The sequence below is a fragment of the Rhamphochromis longiceps genome, linkage group LG2, assembly GCF_057381845.1.
Source record: "Rhamphochromis longiceps isolate RC_006_pf linkage group LG2, R_longiceps_female_GT1.1, whole genome shotgun sequence".
NCBI lineage: Eukaryota > Metazoa > Chordata > Actinopteri > Cichliformes > Cichlidae > Rhamphochromis > Rhamphochromis longiceps.
This window is the reverse complement of record NC_140558.1, coordinates 4,038,825-4,059,026: the sequence shown is the minus strand read 5'-3', so window position 1 is coordinate 4,059,026 and position 20,202 is coordinate 4,038,825. Positions and strand designations below refer to the sequence as shown.

Here is a 20,202-nt window from a genome sequence, read left to right as displayed (position 1 = left end):
GCTACCAAATTCTTACTAGATCCCAACATACCATACCCCATCCTTCACTTATTTTGCTACTGTTAGTATTTGCGAAATGTTACAGCTTAACCACAAAATACTGTTATCATTCAGATTTTAGGATTATCCAAAGTGGCTTTAACAAGCATGCAAAAATTTCTTGCAACATGCCAGCAAAGAATGTCTAGTTCACAGTGTCTCACTCTGTGCACGAGGCACACACATTTCCTCTTGTACATTTGGCTTGAAAAAGGTGTTAGTTAAAGTGTTCTATGTAATACAGAGAGAGGTGAAAATAGGAGCAAGCAGCAATGTTTGTTGCATGGCCATTTCTGCTGCACTAATGATGACTATTCCTTCCCAATCAAAACAACATTTCAAATGCATTACACAGTAATAAATGACACAAAATGTCCTGAGAATCCAAAAGTCATTTACACAAAGACATCTTTTTTAAAACTGAAAGGCTAGTTGAGGGTGACTACACCCACCTAAATGCAAGGCACTCCAAGTTGTGTCACAGGAAGTGCACGTTTAATGTACTCAGCAGTCTGACCTATCGACCTACGTTGCTGATTATCGACAAGTCTCCAAGAAGAAGACAATGTGAAGATGATTGTGTTTTGGATTGCACTGAATCTTCTTCATCAAGGATGTAAGTGCTTTTTTATTCAGTCTTAAATGCTCATAGTCAAGACATGCATGTCAGCTGAGTCATATTGGATCATACATTGTTACTCAATGTGCTTTAATGTGTTATGTCAGATGCACTGGTTTCACAAATTACTGTTCAAGCTGGAGAACCTGCAACCTTCATCTGTAGTCTACCTCACACAGAGGTCCTCCCTCGACAAGTCCACTGGTATAAACAGAGTGCCGGGGATACACTGAAAGTAATTGTGACAGTGCGGAAATCTAAACCACCTGAGTATGCACAAGATTTTCCTAAATCCAGATGGGAGATAAAAAGCAACAGCAGTTTTAGTAACCTGACCATTTTGAGGACAATTCAAGAAGATGAGGGAATGTATCACTGTGGCGTCTCCGAGTGGCTTGCAGACATTATATGGACTGGGATGCATTTATTAATAAAAGGTAATGACAAAATCAGTACATTTCAAAATATCTCATTTTTAATATTTTTTTTATTTTGTTTCATTTCTTTTTATGGTGTTTTTTTTAATTGCTGAGGCTTTCACCAGAATCTAACTTTATGTGTTTTAAATGCACATTTGTTATTATTTTGGCAGTGTTATTAGTAGTAGAGTATTAATTTAAAATTATTTTAAAAAAATAGTGTGCTTCTAATTTAATATACACAATTCCTAAATTAAAAATTTATAACAAAGCTTGTATAACTTTAAAAAAAACCTTTATGTCCAGCAGGAAAAAATCAGAGCATTTCCAACTCTTCGGTTGCTCAGAGTTCGACAGTATCATCTGGAACTAAGCCAGACATCCATGGTAACGCAATCATCGGTCTATCAATTAAAACATTTTGATATACTCTAACTGTCAGATCTTTTATTCATATTGTTCCAGGAAGCAGCATATGGTCACACAGATCCGGTGCAGTTATTTTTATGCTGTGTGCTGTCTTGGCTATAAGCCTGATTGTTATAGCTATCCTTATTGCTGCAATGAAGAAAGATGACACGCAATATTGCAAAGGTAATAGCAGCTATTCAGAAAACAGCATTATATTTGAATTGCTGCATTCATAGTTCTTGTTTTTTTTTCATATTCCATAATGTAGGTGTTGTTCCCCTGCAAAAAAACACTGGTATCCAGAAAACTCAACAGGTAAAGTAGTAAACGACTGAATTAACCTCATCAGAATGAAATGTTACTTTTGACATTTTGTTTTTTCCCCTTAGAAAGCAGAGGATGTGTGGTTTTACTCTGCTGCAGTCTTTGCCATGATGGGAACTGACAGAGGTGGGACAACAGATGCAGCTGAGAGGGAGAGACTCCACACTGCTGTCAAGGCCTTTGGGCTGGATTAATGAGCCTTTTGGATCCACTGAATAATTTAGGTGTTTCTTTTATGTCACAGTAGAGTACACCTAATATTAGGTATATTAGATACCATTGTAAGCTTAAAAATGTATTTTAGTTAAACTTCTGTTTAAGCATAAACTTCTACATCTGTATACATGCATGCAACCTTTTCAGTCTGGCTAGGGACATTACTTTACACTTTTCTGAATTAAGTCTCAGGCTTACTTTCACAAAAGCAAAAGGCTGAGTTATACAATACTATGTAAAGAAAACTACTGTTGTCAAACGTAAAGACCTAAGTGGGGATGCACTTGTAGTGAAGTGGAGGAACACATTTTCAAAGACGTTTTCTTGTAACATCATAATATGTAAATAAATAAAACACTTTCTAGTACCAAACTGTGGCTTTTGGTGTGATTTGTAGCACTTTTATTTCACTATAAGAAGGTACTTAGGTTTCCTCTTAAAGCACTATTAGAGCACAACTAAAACTACAACACCAGTATTCACTGTGGTGAGTACTGTGGTCTGCCAAGCAGGTAGTCAGGACAACATTTAAAGAACAATTAAACTGAAGCACACACGATGTTCAATGTGAGCAGCACATGTTTACTGTGGTTATACGAATGACGAACTTACAAATGCAGTGCACTAAAAAATATTTGCTTCTGTCCTTATTTTTTTGTTTTGTTCTCTTTATTTCTTTTCTTTCTCAAAATAGTGATCCAACCTGTTTGGGTTTTTTTTGTTTCGACAATGATTTACCTTGCAAATACTTCATATAACTAATATTTTAATATTTGATGACTTAAAAAATGATTAAAAACAGTTAGACAATCTGTCTGTGGTTTTACTGATGGAGAGCACCAGGTTGAACAGATGATGGGTAGGATGGGATGAGTCCTTTAAGATCTTTGTGACTTCCTCAAGGCAGTGGGAAGTGAACATAAAACGCTTTAAGTCACGTCTCTTTAAGTCTCAGACAGAGTAGAAATGTGCTATAAAATAATCAATCCATCTACCTTGGCATCTCTGATGCCCCTCTTCAAACCAGACCTGACAACACTATATTGTTGTATGCCATCAGATCTGAAAACCATGTTAAGGGCCTTAAGCAGGACTCGGACATCTTTCATTATCCACAGCTTGTTGTTAGAGAAGGGAAATATGTTTTGTGGTAGTGATCGTGTCGATACAACTTCTTATAATAGAGGAGTACAGTGTAAGTGTAGATGTCATCATCCTTAAAACTAGACCAGTCAGTTCAATCAAAGCAGCCCCAAAGCTGTTCAGATGTTCTCTTGGGCCTCACTAGAACTCTAGCAGTTGGTTTCACCATGTTAAGGATGTTGCTTGCTAATAGCATTTAGCAGGTGGCTAAAGTATTACATTAGTAATCATTACCCCTGAGTTCTCCAGGTAGATAAAAGGGGCGACACGTAACAGTCAAATACTTCAAGTCCAGGGAGCACTGAGTGTTGGTAATCTTAGTGTGTGTGCACCTTCTGTTGTTTGTATACACACACAGTCCTCTCCCGCTGGCCTTACCGGAGTCACTTGCTCTGGTAGCCTGGTATGTTGTGTGACCTGTTAGCTGCACAGCTTCCTAAGCTACATAATCAATTAAGCCACTAATCAATGGATTAAACAGGGCAGGAAAAAGAGTTGTTTTATTCAGTATTGCTCTAATATTTGCTTTATATCTATTAGTAAGAAGCAGTATCAATGTTTTAGACCCATTCCCCCCCACGCTGAAAAAAAAGGAGAAAAAATTGTGAACTTACTCTCACCACTTTCTGCCATTAGACCACAAAAACGTTTTTTTTTTTTCAAGATTAATATTTTGGTGACAAATTCTGAGAAACTCTTCTCTTGCTTTATTTTCCTTTATTGTCCTAAACACTTTGCTTTTCACATTTCGTTACTAAAGTCAGTTACTTCTAGTCCAACCTCATTTCTCACAATTTTCATGTCTTGTCTGTTTGGGCGTAGACCTGGCAGTACAAACAAAGTATACACCCAAGATGAAGTCATCGAGTCCCAGCAATATTTAAGCTTACTAAATAGCATTCATGCCTTATATGTGTTACAACTAGGGATGGGTACCGGTATCCGGTGCCATGATGGCACCGGTTCTGACATAAACGGTAGTAACCAGACCAAACAGCAGCGCACATTTTGGTGCTTTATTTAGGTGTTTTTTTTTACCTGAGCTGTGATACACTTTGGATTCCAGCCAATCATTTTACGTTTCCGAGGATAGTAGGCGGGTCCAGGTACATACGTTCTTTTAGAGCAGAGCTACAGATTAAAAATGCCCAAGGCGAAGCGGTCAAAAGTCTGGATGTACTTCACAGCAAAAGATGCAAACCCAGCAGCCTGCAACAAGTGCTTTAAGCTGATACTGTCAAAGGAGGTAACACCTCAAATCTGATGAAAGCAGCAGCCGTTCTTCTCTGCGTGAGTAGTTTAATGTTGTTCGTGTATAATTTACGTTGAGTAGGCTAACCACGTTATTAAATTAATGCATGTAAGGTGAACTAGCAAACACCATCATAGCTACATGCGGCTGTCTTCTTGTTTGATGGCAGATACTCCCTTCACCCTGGCCAAAAAGGCTAAAATGACCAAAGAAGAAGTGGAAAACAGCTAAACACGAGAGGTTTTTGGACAAAGTTTGTGTTTTTTCCATTGTTTAAGCACTGCTTCCAGCCAAGAGTGATACCATATATGCCCCATAGCTGCAGAAAAGGCTAACATTGTTATCTTTTTACAAAAAAACCAGCTGAACATGAGAGGTTTTTGGACAAAGTTTGTGTTCTCCATTCTTTAAGCACCGGTTTGAGCACCGTTTAAGCACCGGCACCGTTTCAAAAGTACCGGTTTGGCACCGGTATCGGATAAAACCTAAACGATACCCATCCCTAGTTACAACCTTTATGACCCAATTCAAATTGGATCATAAAGGTTCCCATGTGTCAGATTTTTCTCTTGCACTTTTTAGTGTGATGGTTAGTTCTCCACTTTCTACGCTCTCTGGTAAAAAGCTTGCCTGTCTTCATTCCACTCCTCTAAGAACCCACCAACCAGCACAGCTTTCTCTCTTCCTTACACAGCTCTGTTGTTATACAAAGTCTGCCAGAATTACTTTGCAGTACAACTGTTGTTGTTTATGTGAGTGAGTACATTTTTAGCTTAAATCGTGTAGTTTAAGATCAGCATTATTCTGATTCTTCCTCTGTGATTATGTGCGATTTTGTTTTTCTTTTCACACGATATACTTTGATATCTGTTAAGAAAATAGACTAATTCTGGTTTTTACAGGTGCAAAACCACTTTTAAAGGCAACATTCGGTCAGCCTGATCTATACTTCTTGCAAGGAAAAATTTATTTTGTGCCCCTTCATATGTATAGTGTTCCTCTAAGATGCACAATGTAATACGTTTCTTGCAGTAAAGTACATATCGCAAACAGCAGTAGTTCTTTTAAGTTGAAAGACTGGAATTCAGAATAGAACTCATACACAAACCGGCCTTCCAACGAAAAAAACAAACAGTAATTAATGTGGACAGCTGCAATGAGAGATGAATGACAGCCTTGTTTCATTAAGCCAAGGACAGGAAGTGTGCTTTGAATCTGATAACCAATCAGATGCATTTTACACCAAAGGTATGGCCATCCCACCTCCTTCACTCACTAAAATATGAATAACATCCTTAACAAAAGACACTGTCAAGATGATCACGGTATGGATTACACTGATTTTTCTTCATCGAGGATGTAAGTGCTTTTTTAAATTATTCTCTCTAATAATTGTCTTCGCTTGTACACGCTAACCAATAGAGGACTATTAGAATAAACAATCTGTGAGATGACTTTTACATGTACATAATGCTTTTTAATGTTTTTTTAATTTTATTTATTTTACCTCAGATTCTCTGGTTCCAGTGAAAACAGTTCAACTTGGTGAACCAGTGACCCTAACATGTGCTTTGCCCAAAGGGCTCCAGAGTGGAGAAGTCCACTGGTACAAGCAGAATCACGGGGATACCCTAAAGTTAATTATGACATCGTTTAAATCTACACCAGCGCAATATGGTCCTGCATTTTCTAGATCAAGATTTGAGGAACATAATGATAACAATTTCAGCAATGTGACTATTTTGAAGACCATCCAAGAGGACGAGGGAATCTATCACTGTGGGCTCACAGAGTGGATTAGGACTAACTGGAGTGGCACATATTTGTTTGTAAAAGGTAAGGGTACATCCTTAATATAAGCTTTAAAAAAGCTCTTTTGCCTCTCTGTCTCCTTTTTTCGACCTGGACACATTTTGTTACATCCCCCTCATCCCCTGAACCTTTTTAGGGGAACGTAACACTCATTTACAATATTTTTGAGCTACTATGACAGTGCAATGTCTTTGCATTTTTATTACACAGGAAACAATCAGAAAGCATCAGTAGTTGTTCAACAGCTGACAGGATCAAATCCAATCCATCCAGGAGACACAGTGACTTTCCAGTGTTCAGTCTCTCACTCTGTCAACAAGACGTGTCCAGGAGGTCTCAGAGTTCTTTGGTTCAGAGACAGATCTCATGAATCTCATCCAGTCATTTACGCTAATACACATAATGAATGTGAGAAAAGATCTGATACTCAGAGGACATGTGTTTATCACTTCTCTAAGAACGTCAGCTCCTCCGATGCTGGGACTTACTACTGTGCTGTGGCCACATGTGGAGAGATATTATTTGGAAATGGAACTAAACTGGATATTCACGGTACCTGTACCACTCATCTTTTAATTTGAAAATTAGAATATTTAAGTTTAAAATTTGTAAATTTCAGCTGAATTTAGCAGCATTTTGGTGTAAAACAAGTATTTTCTATTTCACAGCAATCTCATTAGGAGATGACATTAAACTTATTTAATTTTGCATCCACTCTAAAGGGAAAATTGTATCATTCTGCTTTCCATTACTTCAAAAAGGGAAAAAAATTATAAACTAACAAACACATGTTTTGTTTTTTTCTTTGTCGTTCCAGGAGACTACTCATGGTCAAAGAGCGCCAGCACAGTTATTTTTCTACTGTGTGCTTTACTGGCGATATGTCTGATTGTTATAGCTGTCCTTATTTGCACATCAAAGAAAAACAGCATGGATAACTGTGAAGGTAATTAAAGTTAATCATGGCAATCTCATCAATGAATTTAAGTAAAATGTTTTTAATTTGAATTCATTGTTATCTGTATTATTCTGCAATTAAGTTGCTGTTCTGCAGGAAAACTTTAGTGATCAGAGAAGACAACAGGTAAAGTACTTAAAACTAGGGCTGTCCTAATTTAAAAAGCCTAATTGTGTTTAGGTTTTAACATTTCCCATATTTTTCTTTGATTGATTTTCCTAGAATAAGGACACATGGATGTTTTCTGCTGCTGTCTTTACCCTGATGAAAGCTGAGAGAGGTGCATTAAAAGATGGAAAAATGTCGAAAAGGCAGCGACTCTACATGGCTTGTAAGGCTTTGGGGCTGGATTAGTGAATTAGCTAGCCTATTGAGTATCTCCCGGTATGCAATAATCGAGCTGATGTTTGCTTTTTAATAATGGGCTTCTTATCTCTTTTAGTATTCAATACAGTATATGTTATATCAGCATGCTTATTTGTATTTAGATTGAATTATCTGCACACACTGCATTGATGCATGAATGCTGTTGCATGAACTGTGTGCAAAAGTCAAAAGCAGAAATGTAATTTCAGTTCTGTAATGTATCAACTGTGCTAAAATTCTGCAACATGAATAAATATAATGCTTAAAAGAGAAATTTGTTTGTGAAATTATTCTATAAATAGGCTTTAATAGATGACCACCCTGGATAGGTTGTCAGTCTATCACATGGCTAACATGCATACTATGCTAGAAATAGTGTGCTATTAATAGGGAATTTAATGATAATGTGTTGATAAAATTAAAAGTAGTGATTTGTATTAGCTTTACTACTTTTAGTCAAAGATCTAACCTTTAGAGAAGTTTGACAAAGTTGTGTTTTGCCTTGCTAAGAAGGGAAAATACAAAAATAAATGCAATTTTTTCCACTTTAGTTTGTTCACAAAACAGGATTTCACATGTAATTCCCATCCATAGTTTTGTACAGACTAGAGACACAGCTTTCATCATTCCACATAATTCCTGTACCTGCAAGTGTAAATTAATTTTGTCTCACATCATCATCATCATCATCATCATCATCATCACCTTTATTTATAAAGCACTTTAAAAGAGCCACAGCTGACACAAAGTTATGTACATTTAAGCTACATAATAAAATTACATAAGATATAAATAAAAGCCAAATAAAAGAAAAATATATAAAATATAAGCTTATAAGGCATTTAAATAATTAATATAATTACAAGAGAAACTAAGTCTCACTGAGGTCAAAAGCCAACGAATAAAAACTAGTTTTAAGACGTGTTTTAAAAGTGGACAGTGAAGGCGCCTCTCTAACGTGCAAGGACAGGTTATTCCATAATTTAGGAGCCACGATAGAAAAGGCCCTGTCCCCTCGGAGCTTCCTCCTGGATCTTGGTACTTCCAGGAGCAGCTGGTCAGCTGACCTAAGAGACCGACAGGGTGAGCAGTGACATTTTGAACCAGCAGCAGACGTGAGAGCAGCGACTGACTGGCCCACACATAAAGTGCGTTACAGTAGTCCAGACGGGAAGAAATAAAAGCATGGATCACTTTTTGAAGGTGCTGGTTAGAAAGAAAAGACTTCACTTTTGCCAGTCACCTTAAAGGTTAAAAACTGGACTTCACCACTGCTCTAACTTGTCTGTCCAACTTAAAACCAAGGTCAGTAATAACAGGTTTAAAATAAACTTCCAAGGGTCCCAAATCAACAGAGGACGACTCACCGGGACAACTGGGTCCAAACACAACACCTCTGTTTTCTTTTCATTAAAATTTAAAAAGTTTAAAGCCAACCACACTTTAATGTCATTTTCTCTAAAACCTTGGAAAGTAAAGGAAGCTTGGAAACAGGCCTATAATTAGCTAATAGACATGTGGACAAGTGAATGCTTTTCAGTCTTCCAGCAGAAGTGACACATTTTGCAGACTTTCATTTCATGCGTCTTGTTTCAGGGTTCATTAGAAAAATGTATGCTGATTCATCCTCTTTTATCAAATTATTAGCAGTAAGCAAAACGGGTAAGAATTCACTTTTCTATCTTGTAAATTACATTTCAGTCAAAAGCAACATTGCCACCAAGGTCAAAATCAAAGGGAATCATTGAGAGATCTCTGCAGTATGAATCTGGGCCGCAAAAATAAGAAATGAGATATTGTTCTGAGCCAATAACAACATCTAGATCTGCAGGCACAACATCTAGAGAACTACATTCTTCAGTTAACATCAGTGACCATCATTTAATAATAAGAAAGAGACCTGGAAAATATTGAGTCTATGTAGGGCTCCAAGGTGGGAAAAAAAAAGTGCTAATCAAAAAGAACACAAAGGCTGATCTCACATTTTACCAGAAAACATCTCGATTATCAAGTACAGTTCAAGTATCAACGGTTCATGAGATTTCCCATCATAGCATTTTTACTAAAATCTCCAGTGTGTGGTTGGTTAATGATTTGCACTTTACCTTCTCTTTGTTGATAGTTCTCTCTGTAACTACAAACAAACACAAAAAACATGAAAGTGTGAAACGGTCAGCTCATGAGGGAGAAAAAGGTGTGAGGATGCGTCTAACCTTTTCACACCTATTGCTTTTTGATAAAACAGTGGTAGCTGTTACTTGATATTACAGAAAGAGAGAGAAAAGGAAGAGAGAGGAAGTATAAGAGGAAGAAAGGCCTCTTTGTACATGCTTGGTTGAAAGCAAAATCATAGCAATGCTAAAGTTTCCATGTATCACAATTGTGATTGTTTTTCATAAAGTGAAATAAAACAATCAACCAAGAAAACCCCAGTATAATTGATAGAGTTAATGCCTATTTCACATAACCAGTATGATGACTGAAAATTATATTCCACATTCTCAAGAAACAAGCAGATGTATCCCAATTCAGCGTCTGCAGCCTTAAAGGCCGCATTTTAAGGCCGATTACGTCACAGCGACGCGACGAAGGCTGTCCCAATTCGAAGGCTGCCTCAAATGCGTCCTTCATTTCCCTGAATTTCAAGGACGTGGCGGTGTAGACTTCATGGCCCAACATATCCCAGAATGCATAGGGCGGTGATGGGTGTGGATAATTTTACCGAAAAAAAACGGCGGATGAGGGGCGTCCGAAGAGTAAACTTTAAGTAAGTACTGAATATTATGTCACTTATTTATGTGCAAATGTTTAATAACGAAGAACATGAAAACATTCCTGTTGGCCACATGTCGGCAAAGTCATGTGACATTAGTGACGTTTGTACTAACTTGGTTTTAAAGCCTTTACTTTAAAATATACGCCGTTCAATAGCTGAGCTTAATCTTACAGAGAATGATCAAAGCTCATGTAGAAACAAACCTTTGTTTACAGTTTCTGACTCTCCGCCAAGCTTCTCTCCCTCATGTCACTGTTTAGTCCTGTGTTTAGCAATTAAGCTTGTGAAAACCTGTATTGCTGTTTCCTCTGTTTTGAATCTGTTCTTGGGTTGACGTCTATGTACTGACAGAGATGGAGGTCAGCACAGGGTGCAAAGCCACCAGTGAAAGTCCACACAGCTGATGAGCTTCTGATGAGCGAGTGGGGTGCAGATCCAAGAATTATTAAAATGGACAGAATGATCTGGCGGAGCATCACAGCCACAGCTGGTCCTTAAGGTAGCAGTCTCAACATGGATAATAACTTGCAGGTGTGGGAGAGAATAAACTTGGAAGAGCAGCTCTACCATAAGGTGGAGTCAGAGAAGAAGCCGCTGAGAAACCATTTCAAATGATCATTGGCAGATAATTGACTTATTTGAAGTGTTTCAGTCTGGTTAAAGAATTCAACATAGCACAGAAACGGTCATGGTAGATTGCCACTACCTAAACCTGGTTCTGACAGAGGTTTGTTCCTGTTAAAACTTAGTTTATCCTTCTCACCAACTCAAAGTGGTTAATTATAGGGGGTTATTTGTTGAGCTTTTCCTCCAAATACTGTAGGTTCTGTAACCTACAGCATGAAGTGCCTTGAGGCACGACATAAGCAGAATGAAGTACATATGACAAAACAAAGCTACCAGTGTTCAAGTCAAAAGACCAGAAGACCAATCAGTCAGAACACAACTTGTACACAAAAACATTCAAAACAACCATCAAACCAGCTCTGTTCTAGGATGCCCTCTGGACCCAGTGGAGGTGGTGAGTGACAGGAGAACGGCGGCTAAGCTGTCATCCCTGATGGACAACATCTCCCACCCCATGCAGCAGACTGTGACAGCACTGAGCAGCTCCTTCAGTGGGAGACTGCGGCACCCACGGTGTGGGACGGAGAGATTTCGCAGGTCTTTCCTCCCCACTGCTGTCAGACTCCATAATAAAGACTTTAACTGATCAAGCACACACATCCATACATATGCAATAACACTAAGTGCAATAATCCTTTCTGTCATCGTTGTATTTTTACTCAGTTGTATATAGTATTTGTATTTGTATTCTATTTTTATCTTATTGTATATTTATTTTATTTTATTCTACTGTATATAGTATTTTATTTTATTCTATTCTGTACAGTTGTGTACTGTATTTATTCTTATTGTATTCTAATTTTTGCCTCATAACTTTTGCACTGTCCACTTCCTGCTGTGACAAAACAAATTTCCCACGTGTGGGACTAATAAAGGTTATCTTATCTTATCTTAAACGAAAAAAGTAAACAACTTGGATAACTGTGATGAAAGGTAAAAGACAAGTGATGTTTTACAAAATGAAGGATCGGACTAATGTGACAGGAAGACGACTTCTGAAATGACCTGTTTGATAACCAATCAGCAGCATTTTACAGGTTAGTCTAAAACAATCCCACCTCCTCTTCTAGCTGAAATATGAAGAACGCTTCTAGCAAAAGACATTGCCAAGATGATCATGGTATGGATTACACTGAGTTTTCTTCATCGAGGGTGTAAGTGGTTTTTCATTATTCTCTATAATAATTTTCTTAACTTTTATAGAGAATTTAAGCGCTTTTTTATTTTCACTAATAATTTTCTTTGTTGAAACTCTACATACTAAAATTACAATTAATACAATTATCATTTAAATGTTTCTTTTTTTTCTTGTAACACTTTTTCCTATTTGTTTTTCTTTTTCTTCAGATTCTCTGGTCCCAGTAAAAACCGTTCAGCTCGGTGAAGCAGCAACATTAACATGTGCTTTGCCCATTAACCCTCCTGCCTTCTTGGGACCTTTTTGTGCCACTGCTATGTGTTAAATGGCTGCCATTTCCACTGTGTTCAGTGGAATATAACTAAACTTGCCACAGGATAGTTTTTACCTGTCAATGTTAATATTCCAGTGTGAATTCCTTAAATCAGCCTAAAATGGCTGAGCAGCAGAAATCCCCACACCCATCACCCTGGGGACCATTTTCTGCCCATTGACTTCCATTATAAACGCTATTTTTCAACCCCAAATTATCATCATATGATTTTATTTTTTCTTCTTTTCTTGGATGTCAATGAAGACTCAGGGCCTTGAAGTTTTAATTTTTAAATTGCAAAAAAAATGCAAAAAAAATAATGGCAGGTCAAAATGTATGTTGGTGCCAATCTTTGGTCCATCTAAAGGCCTACTTATAATGACAATCACATATTACTTCAACTGGTTTTTTGTGGAAATATTTAGTTTCGTTTTTTGGTTTTTGGGGCTTATAACACAGGGCGCTCATGTAATAACACTGGGATTTGAAGGGTTAAAACAACGAAAATATAATTAAAACTTTACATGAATATTTCAGGGAGAAGTAGTTTTACAAGGTTGGCTAATTTAAAGTGGAATAAAATATGGATATATGGTCTTTTTATGGCGTGGCTGAGAATGGTCCCTAGGGTGATGGGTGTGAGTTTTTTAAAGGATGGCAGGAGGGTTAAAGAATTCGGCAGTATAACAGTCCACTGGTACAAGCAGAGTGCTGGAGATGGTCTTAAATTAATTGTGACATTGTCAAAATCAGCACCACCTGAATATAGTCCTGAGTTTTCTAGAAAGAGATTTAATGTGGAAAATGCTAATAATGTTTGCAACCTGACCGTTCTGAAGACAGTCCAAGAGGATGAGGGAATCTATCACTGTGGAATAGCTGATTGGATGTATCCCATTCAGTGGAGTGAGACGTATTTGTCAGTAAAAGGTAAGACTGAGCTACTTTTACAAACTTTAAAGTTTCTACTATAAGCTTTAAAGCATCTCCGTATCTTTTGTAATACACAGGAAATACTCAGATGACATCAAACTATACTGTTGTTCAGTGGCCTCCAGTATTAGACCCACTCCATCCAGGAGAATCAGTGACTCTGCAATGTTCGATCATCTCTGTCTTTGACAAAGCAACATGTTCAGAAGATCTTAGTGTCTTTTGGTTCAGAGCCGAATCAAATAAATCTCATCCAAACATCATCTATACTCATGGAAATACACATGATGAATGTGAGAATCGATCTGAGACTCAGAAGAGATGTGTTTATCGCTTCTCTAAGAACGTCAGCTCCTCTGATGCTGGGACTTACTACTGTGCTGTGGACATATGTGGGGAGATATTATTTGGAAATGGAACTAAAGTGAATATTCAAGGTAGGTGTACCATGATCTGTTCATTTGAATATTTAAAAATGTAAGTGTATAGACCATAATTAGTTTTTGGGTGTAAAATTTCACATTTATAGGAATCTAATCAGTAGGTTGACTTTTACTCATCTGTTACTGTATTTCTTCTTTTGTTATTGTTCCAGGAGACTGTACGTGGTCACAGGGTGCCAGTACAGTTATTCTTCTGCTGTGTGCTGTCTTGACTATATGTCTGATTGTTATAGCTGTCCTGATTCGCATGTCAAAGAAAAACAGCAGGGATTATTGTGAAGGTAATATAAGTTAATCATAGCTATCCCATCAAATTTAAACAAAAAGTTATAGCTGTCCTCATCAAGAAAAACCTTAGTGATCATTTCTCAGGCAATTAAAGTTTACCACAGTGTTTTAGCTAAAAATAATTAAAGTACAAAGTTTTGCATTTCTATTAATATTTATCGATATATTCCATAAACAAGGTGCTGTTCCACAGAAAAGATTCAGCAGTCAGAAAAATCAACAGGTAAAGCTTGGATTATCTCTGTAAAATAATCAAAATGTATTGGTGTTTAGCATTCAATATTGCAAATATTTTTATTTATCTTTTTCCCAGAATAAGGACACGTGGTTGTTTTCTGCTGCTGTCTTTACCATGATGAAAGCTAACAGAGGTGCATTAAAAGGTGCAAAAGCAGTGAAGATGCAGAAGATCAACATGACTTGCAAGACTTTAGGGCTGGATCACTGAATTAGCAAACCTGTTTAGCATCACTTGGTATGTGATCACCTTGTTGATGTTGGCTTATCTTTAATGCCTATAAGCTGTAGTACTCAGTATTGTATACTGAATGAATCTCATTCTTCCATTCAGCCAGAAATTACAACATTCTTGTCTAATCTGGCCATGAGTGGTATTTGTTGTTCTCTCATCTCATGCCATCTCCTTTCAACCTGCTGTAAAGAAAAAAAATCCTCCAAATACTTCAAAAAACTAATTAAAACAATACACGTGATGAGATGCCCAGCTACGTAATATACATAGTTTCCAGTGCTCCCCTTTCCCACATTTCTTAATTTTTTTACAACAAAGTTACAAATTTTATTTGATTTAAATAAAATAAATGAATATTTCTAGTCTATTTTTGTGGTCATGGTTATTATACTGAGGAAATGCAACTTTATATCCCACCTGCAGTTTTTCTACACGTAAAGGCACTTTATCCAGAGTAACCGTATATCAGAGACGTTTACAGATTTCAACATTAGAAACGATCAGTGGTTTTAAGAACCTTACATTACAATCTGTATCAAGACAAAAAACTGCAGCAGTGAGCTTATTGTATGATTTATTGTACAAATCTGGACCAGTCTTTATCATACAGAATTTATTCATATTGTAAAAATGTCTCCACTTATGTAAATAAAAAAACATTTGCCAAACTCTTGTCCACAACAAATGTCTGTTGTTTTGCACCTTTTTAAAGTCAAAGGCAAAAGACATCCTGTAATTGAGTTGGTTGGTGTGAATGTGGACGTGTAGCGCTCTGTCGCCTCGCCTCTGTCAGTGTACCCCATGGCAGCTGTGGCTACAATGTAGCTGCCATCACCAGTGTGTGAGTGTGTGTGTGAATGGGTGAATGACTGAATGTAGTGTAAAGCGCTTTGGGGTCCTTAGGGACTGAGTAAAGTGCTATACAAATGCAGGCCATTTACCATTTACCATGACTGATTGGTGATCTGTCCAAGATGTGCTCTTCCTCTCACCCTATGGCAGCTGAAATAAGCTCCATCCCCCATGTGACCCTAAGCATAAGCATAAGCATATGGATATATACATGGAACTTAAGAAGACGTTCTCTCCCACATGAGCTGATCGGAGTCTTTAGATAATAAACAGTATTTGCATTGGGGAATGGTCTCCAAATATTAAACTTTTGTTAGCAAAAGTTAAAAAGGTCAGAGCATCTGGCTTCTGCCCTTGGCTTATACAGAGCATTGCTGGTGGTCTTTAACATCAGTGTACACATAGTCTTGCAGTGACTCTCTCCTCTTCTTCCCTCTTTTTACACTTGTTGCAGAGAAATGCACCGATGAATAGTTCATAGGCTGAAATGACACATATTTCAGATTTGATGGGTGGAGAATCAGGATGAATTTAAATGAGATTACTGAGATTAGAATTATTAATAAGTTACATATTTAATTTAAGACTTTGCTGTTTACCTTGTAACTTTATTCCAGTTTATTATATAATGATATTGGAACACATTTAACAAAATGGCAAAACAAGATTATAATATATAACTTATATGCTGTGAGTATGATATTATGCATGTCCTCTCCACAAGACATACTGCAGCATGTCCAAAGGTATATTTACCAAAACTGCTTGAGCCACATTTGACACGTCCTGTCCAAAATGACTGGAGGCATGCATTTCCCCTATAAAGAGAAAAGGTAAAGGAGTTTTGAATTTTTGAGTTTACATATGAGGAATATGGTTACAGCTGTCATGACACTGTTTTATTAAGGGCCACTTATAAACAGACAGAATGCATCTAGTGGTTGGGACCTGGATGTCACTGTCTGCAGGGCAGACCGAGTGGAGTGAGTGAGGTGAATCCAGGAGCAGACACAGGCAAGGAGATGGAAGTGAACTTTATACAAAAGGCGAGCCATTATTATGGCTGATACAAGGTGGCGTGACAAAACAACAAGGACAGTGGCTAAACTCAACTATAAACAACAATGACTATGACTGTGACGACTGTGACAACATGGTGGCAGGTAACACAGACGATGCAACCCTGAACACAGGAAGACGGAGGACTTAAATACACACGGGGCAATCAGGTGATTAGGGTTGCACCCTGTCTCCTGTCCTGTTTGTGACATTTTACTGACAGGCTTTTAGAAGGCAATAAAGTTCTTTTGGCTTAACTGGAATGATGTATTCAGCGTGTAATGAAACACACGTGAAATATACTGTTTCTAAGTCCTTTGTGGATTCCTTACTTAGGGTTAGGAGAAATTTACTGACCCAAGTTGGCAAGGTAACTTGCTAAGGATCTTTTCTATAACTGTTGGGAAGGTGGAGCAGTCTATATATATATATATATATATATATATATATACATATATATATATGGGTGTGTGTGTGTATTTTGTGTGTGTGTATGTATTAACCTACCTCTGCAGTGCTCCTTTGTTGTGCTGCTTTGTTTTATGTAGAAAATAAGAAAGGCAATCACAGAAACACAGCAGGCCAGCAGTACTCCAAGAGCAAGGACAACAGGTTCTAATTCAGGTCCTGATTTTTATGGAAATTTATCATATTTATTTTATACAGACTATTGGGAGTTATGCTCGTGTATTCGAAATCAGCCTATAAGATATTGATACAAATATTGATTTACTGATGAAATGAGTAAAACAATTTTCTAAAAAAAAAAAAAGCAAGCTAGTTTCTGATTTAAATACCAATGTTCACTACATACGTGTCTCTACTTGAGTTCCATTACCAAACAGGATCTTTCCACATGTGACCACAGCACAATAGTAAGTCCCAGCATCAGAGGAGTTCTGTATCGTTTTGGACAGGCTGAAGACACAACTTCTCTTCACATCTTCAGTTCTGCTGTTCCTGTGAGTGTTAATGATGTTTAAATCAAATCCTTCTGGTCCAGCTCTCAACCAGTACACTGTGTGTTCATCTGAACACTGGACAGCAGTTTCTTTGTTCTTCGAGAGAAGCGAACAATTTAGTGTCACTGAGTGTCCCAGAAGAACCGATGCCCTCTGTGGACTTTGTTTCACGTAGACACATTTCTGGTTACTGTGATCTGTGAATCAGACAAATTCATAACATAAACTATTTTTAGTTAATTAAAAATTGAAGGTGATCAGTGAGACTGACATATTTTACCATTCACAAACAAGAATGTTCCTCCACTGAATTTAGGAGAATAATTTGTTCCAGTGTGACAGAAATATGTTGCTTCATCCTCTTTACTGACATTTCTGATAGTTAGAAAATACTGAGATGCCTTTTTTATAACTGTGAAACGTGAATCCTTGAATTCCTCAGAAATAGTGCTTTGGCCACGGATGACTTTGGCAACAGTTTGGACCATATGTCCAAGAGGCTGTTTATGCCAGTAGAAATATTTCATTTCCACCCCAGAGACATTACACACTAAAGTAACATTGTCACCAGGTTCAACAGCAGTCAAAGAAATCGGTGGAAGAAGGTCAGCAGCCAGAATCAGGGCTGTGAAACAAAGGAAAATAAGAAAAGTTTCAACATTACAGGACAATATCAATGGAATTACCTGTAGAAACATTAGTACACAACTATGGCTAAGATATATTGGAGTTTTCAGACACCGCACATTACAAACAGAAGATTTGCATCATGTCTTTCACACTGAAAAAGAACTGCACTTACCTGGTGTAAAAAGCAGAATGAAAACAGTCAGTTGTAAGGTCATTGTACTGCAGCTTCGCGCTAATGTTCTCTCTTTGCCCAAATAGTCACACGATGAGGAGTGTTTCTAAAGCACAAACAGGTCATTGGCGGAAATGTCAGAAATTGCCTTCTGCCTATTTAGTAAAAATACACATAGGTGTGTGTTAGAAGTTATCACTTCCTTTATTCTGACCACTTAAAGAATGGCAGTTATTTTTTTCTCACAGTTTGCCCCACTAAGCGTTTCAACCCTCCTCGTCATTTAGAAGAATGCAGATTTTTGGTACTTCTGCCCTTTTCACACACAGACATTATACAGTCCATGTGCCAAAATCTAATACATTAGTTTAGAAAGAATTACCGTGTGAGAAATTGTTCCCTTTATTTCAAAGATTAAAAATGATTTCAAATTAGATATCTCATTTAATACTTACAGAAAAAAAAGAGGATTTCTCGAGCACTGTGAGCTACTTTGCATTTGTTCACTTGTGAGGTTGAAGAAAAGTGTCGAAGCTTCAGGGGACAATAAGAGGAAATGTATCCAAAACCACACATTCTCATCTCACACTTTCAAAAGGTGTATAGGCCACATATGTAAGTTTGTAAGTCTGAGTTCAGTCCTGTCTCTGTGTCAAGTTTATATGTGGGAGTCTATGGGCTCAAATTGTGGTCATAAATATTTTGTACTTGTAAATCAACTGCGTAGTTGTGAGTTGAGAGTTTTGTAACCTTGCACACCAAAATATCTGAAAATCATCTGTTCGTGTATTTGTAGATGAAAAATAGTGTGTGTGCGTGTGTGTGTAAAAAACGATTTGTGTTTGTAAAACATATTTACAAATTATTTTTGTTAAGATCTGCTTACAGATACAAAGCAAAAAACTACCTATAAAACTCTGGACTCAAGTTCCCTGCTTATGGGTGAGTTTCAACTTGCAAGTATGAATTTTGACCCGGTTTTTCTTCCTTTCAGCTGATTGGTCAGTGTCATGTCAATCACAAATTTAACAACCCAATCAGACAACAGGTGGGTTTGGCTGTCGGTGGGGTTCTTTACTGAGCTTCAGGTCCTGGTAGGGTAACATGGTTTGAAGTTGGAGGATCTCTACATGAGATATGACATGAGTAAGGTTTGAAAGGATAAAGTTGTCCTATACAAATGCTCAGAAATACCATTATTAATTTAGTATTACTTTAACACAAAGTCAGGGCAGACCTAGGACCATTGCTGTGAGTCACACTGCGCAGCATAAAGGCCCTTTCACATCAGACGTGGCATGTGCTGTGCTCACCGCTAACTAAGAGCGAAGGATCCAAAATTTGTTGTGCTGCCTGCTGAGCTCTGCTTGTATGTTGTTGTTTTGCAGCCGCTCTACGTGAACTAGATGCGCCTGCTCCTTGTCGTTTTAAAAACATGCATCTCTCTGACTTTATATCCTCTACAAGTGTTTGTGTGGTATTATGTTCAAATGTTTAATAAAAACATGTATCGCACAGAATGTTTTCCTTTGTGGATCAGACTTAGCTTGCTTGCTTATGTAATATTGTAGTCAAATGATGTCTTGGTTTTTTTTTTCTGAAAACAAGGCTAACACCATCATAAATACTGAACTGAAAACAAAACTGAATGGAAATAATGCTAAAGTTGTATACAGACAGTGTTTAACTTTTGAAGAACCAATCAGTACATGTTTTTAAAGGAGGCAAACCGTCAGTTATTCAGGATTTTAACCAGTTAAAATCCTGAATACTCTAATACAACGGTCCCCAACCCCCGGGCCTCGGACCGGTACCGGTCCATGAGTCGTTTGGTACCGGGCCGCGAGAGTTGAGGCTCAGGTGTGAAATGTATAGTTTTCAGGGTTTTTATCGGTTTTCAGCGTTATTTTGTTATCGTTTTTATCATTTACTCAGTTTTCCTGGGTCTTTTCGTGTGTGTTATGAATAAATTTTCTTT

The 20,202-nt window shown here is 37.5% G+C and overlaps 3 protein-coding genes across 3 annotated transcripts; 2 read left to right on the top strand and 1 right to left on the bottom strand.

Annotated features, from left to right (window-relative positions):
• Positions 1-586: 586 nt before the first annotated feature.
• LOC146676813 (uncharacterized) lies at positions 587-7,547 on the top strand. Its single transcript, XM_085383829.1, has 13 exons — positions 587-655; positions 766-1,095; positions 1,387-1,464; positions 1,543-1,671; positions 1,757-1,803; positions 1,878-1,996; positions 5,006-5,040; positions 5,729-5,782; positions 5,936-6,259; positions 6,446-6,787; positions 7,053-7,181; positions 7,276-7,319; positions 7,416-7,547. Exons 1-13 carry the CDS (start codon positions 613-615, stop codon positions 7,545-7,547), a joined length of 1,806 nt encoding a protein of 601 aa, XP_085239955.1. The 5' UTR covers positions 587-612.
• A 4,526-nt stretch (positions 7,548-12,073) lies between these two features.
• Positions 12,074-14,525, top strand: LOC146676812 (immunoglobulin superfamily member 3-like). Its single transcript, XM_085383816.1, has 7 exons — positions 12,074-12,116; positions 12,310-12,370; positions 13,075-13,343; positions 13,424-13,783; positions 13,942-14,070; positions 14,257-14,300; positions 14,391-14,525. The coding sequence occupies exons 1-7, from the start codon at positions 12,074-12,076 to the stop codon at positions 14,523-14,525; spliced, it is 1,041 nt and encodes a 346-aa protein (XP_085239942.1).
• Positions 14,526-15,760: 1,235 nt separating this feature from the next.
• On the bottom strand, positions 15,761-18,267 carry LOC146676811 (uncharacterized). Its single transcript, XM_085383806.1, has 6 exons — positions 18,225-18,267; positions 17,703-18,047; positions 17,275-17,619; positions 16,968-17,087; positions 16,158-16,219; positions 15,761-15,883 (listed from the first exon to the last, which is right to left on the bottom strand). Exons 1-6 carry the CDS (start codon positions 18,265-18,267, stop codon positions 15,761-15,763), a joined length of 1,038 nt encoding a protein of 345 aa, XP_085239932.1.
• Between the last annotated feature and the right edge of the window lie 1,935 nt (positions 18,268-20,202).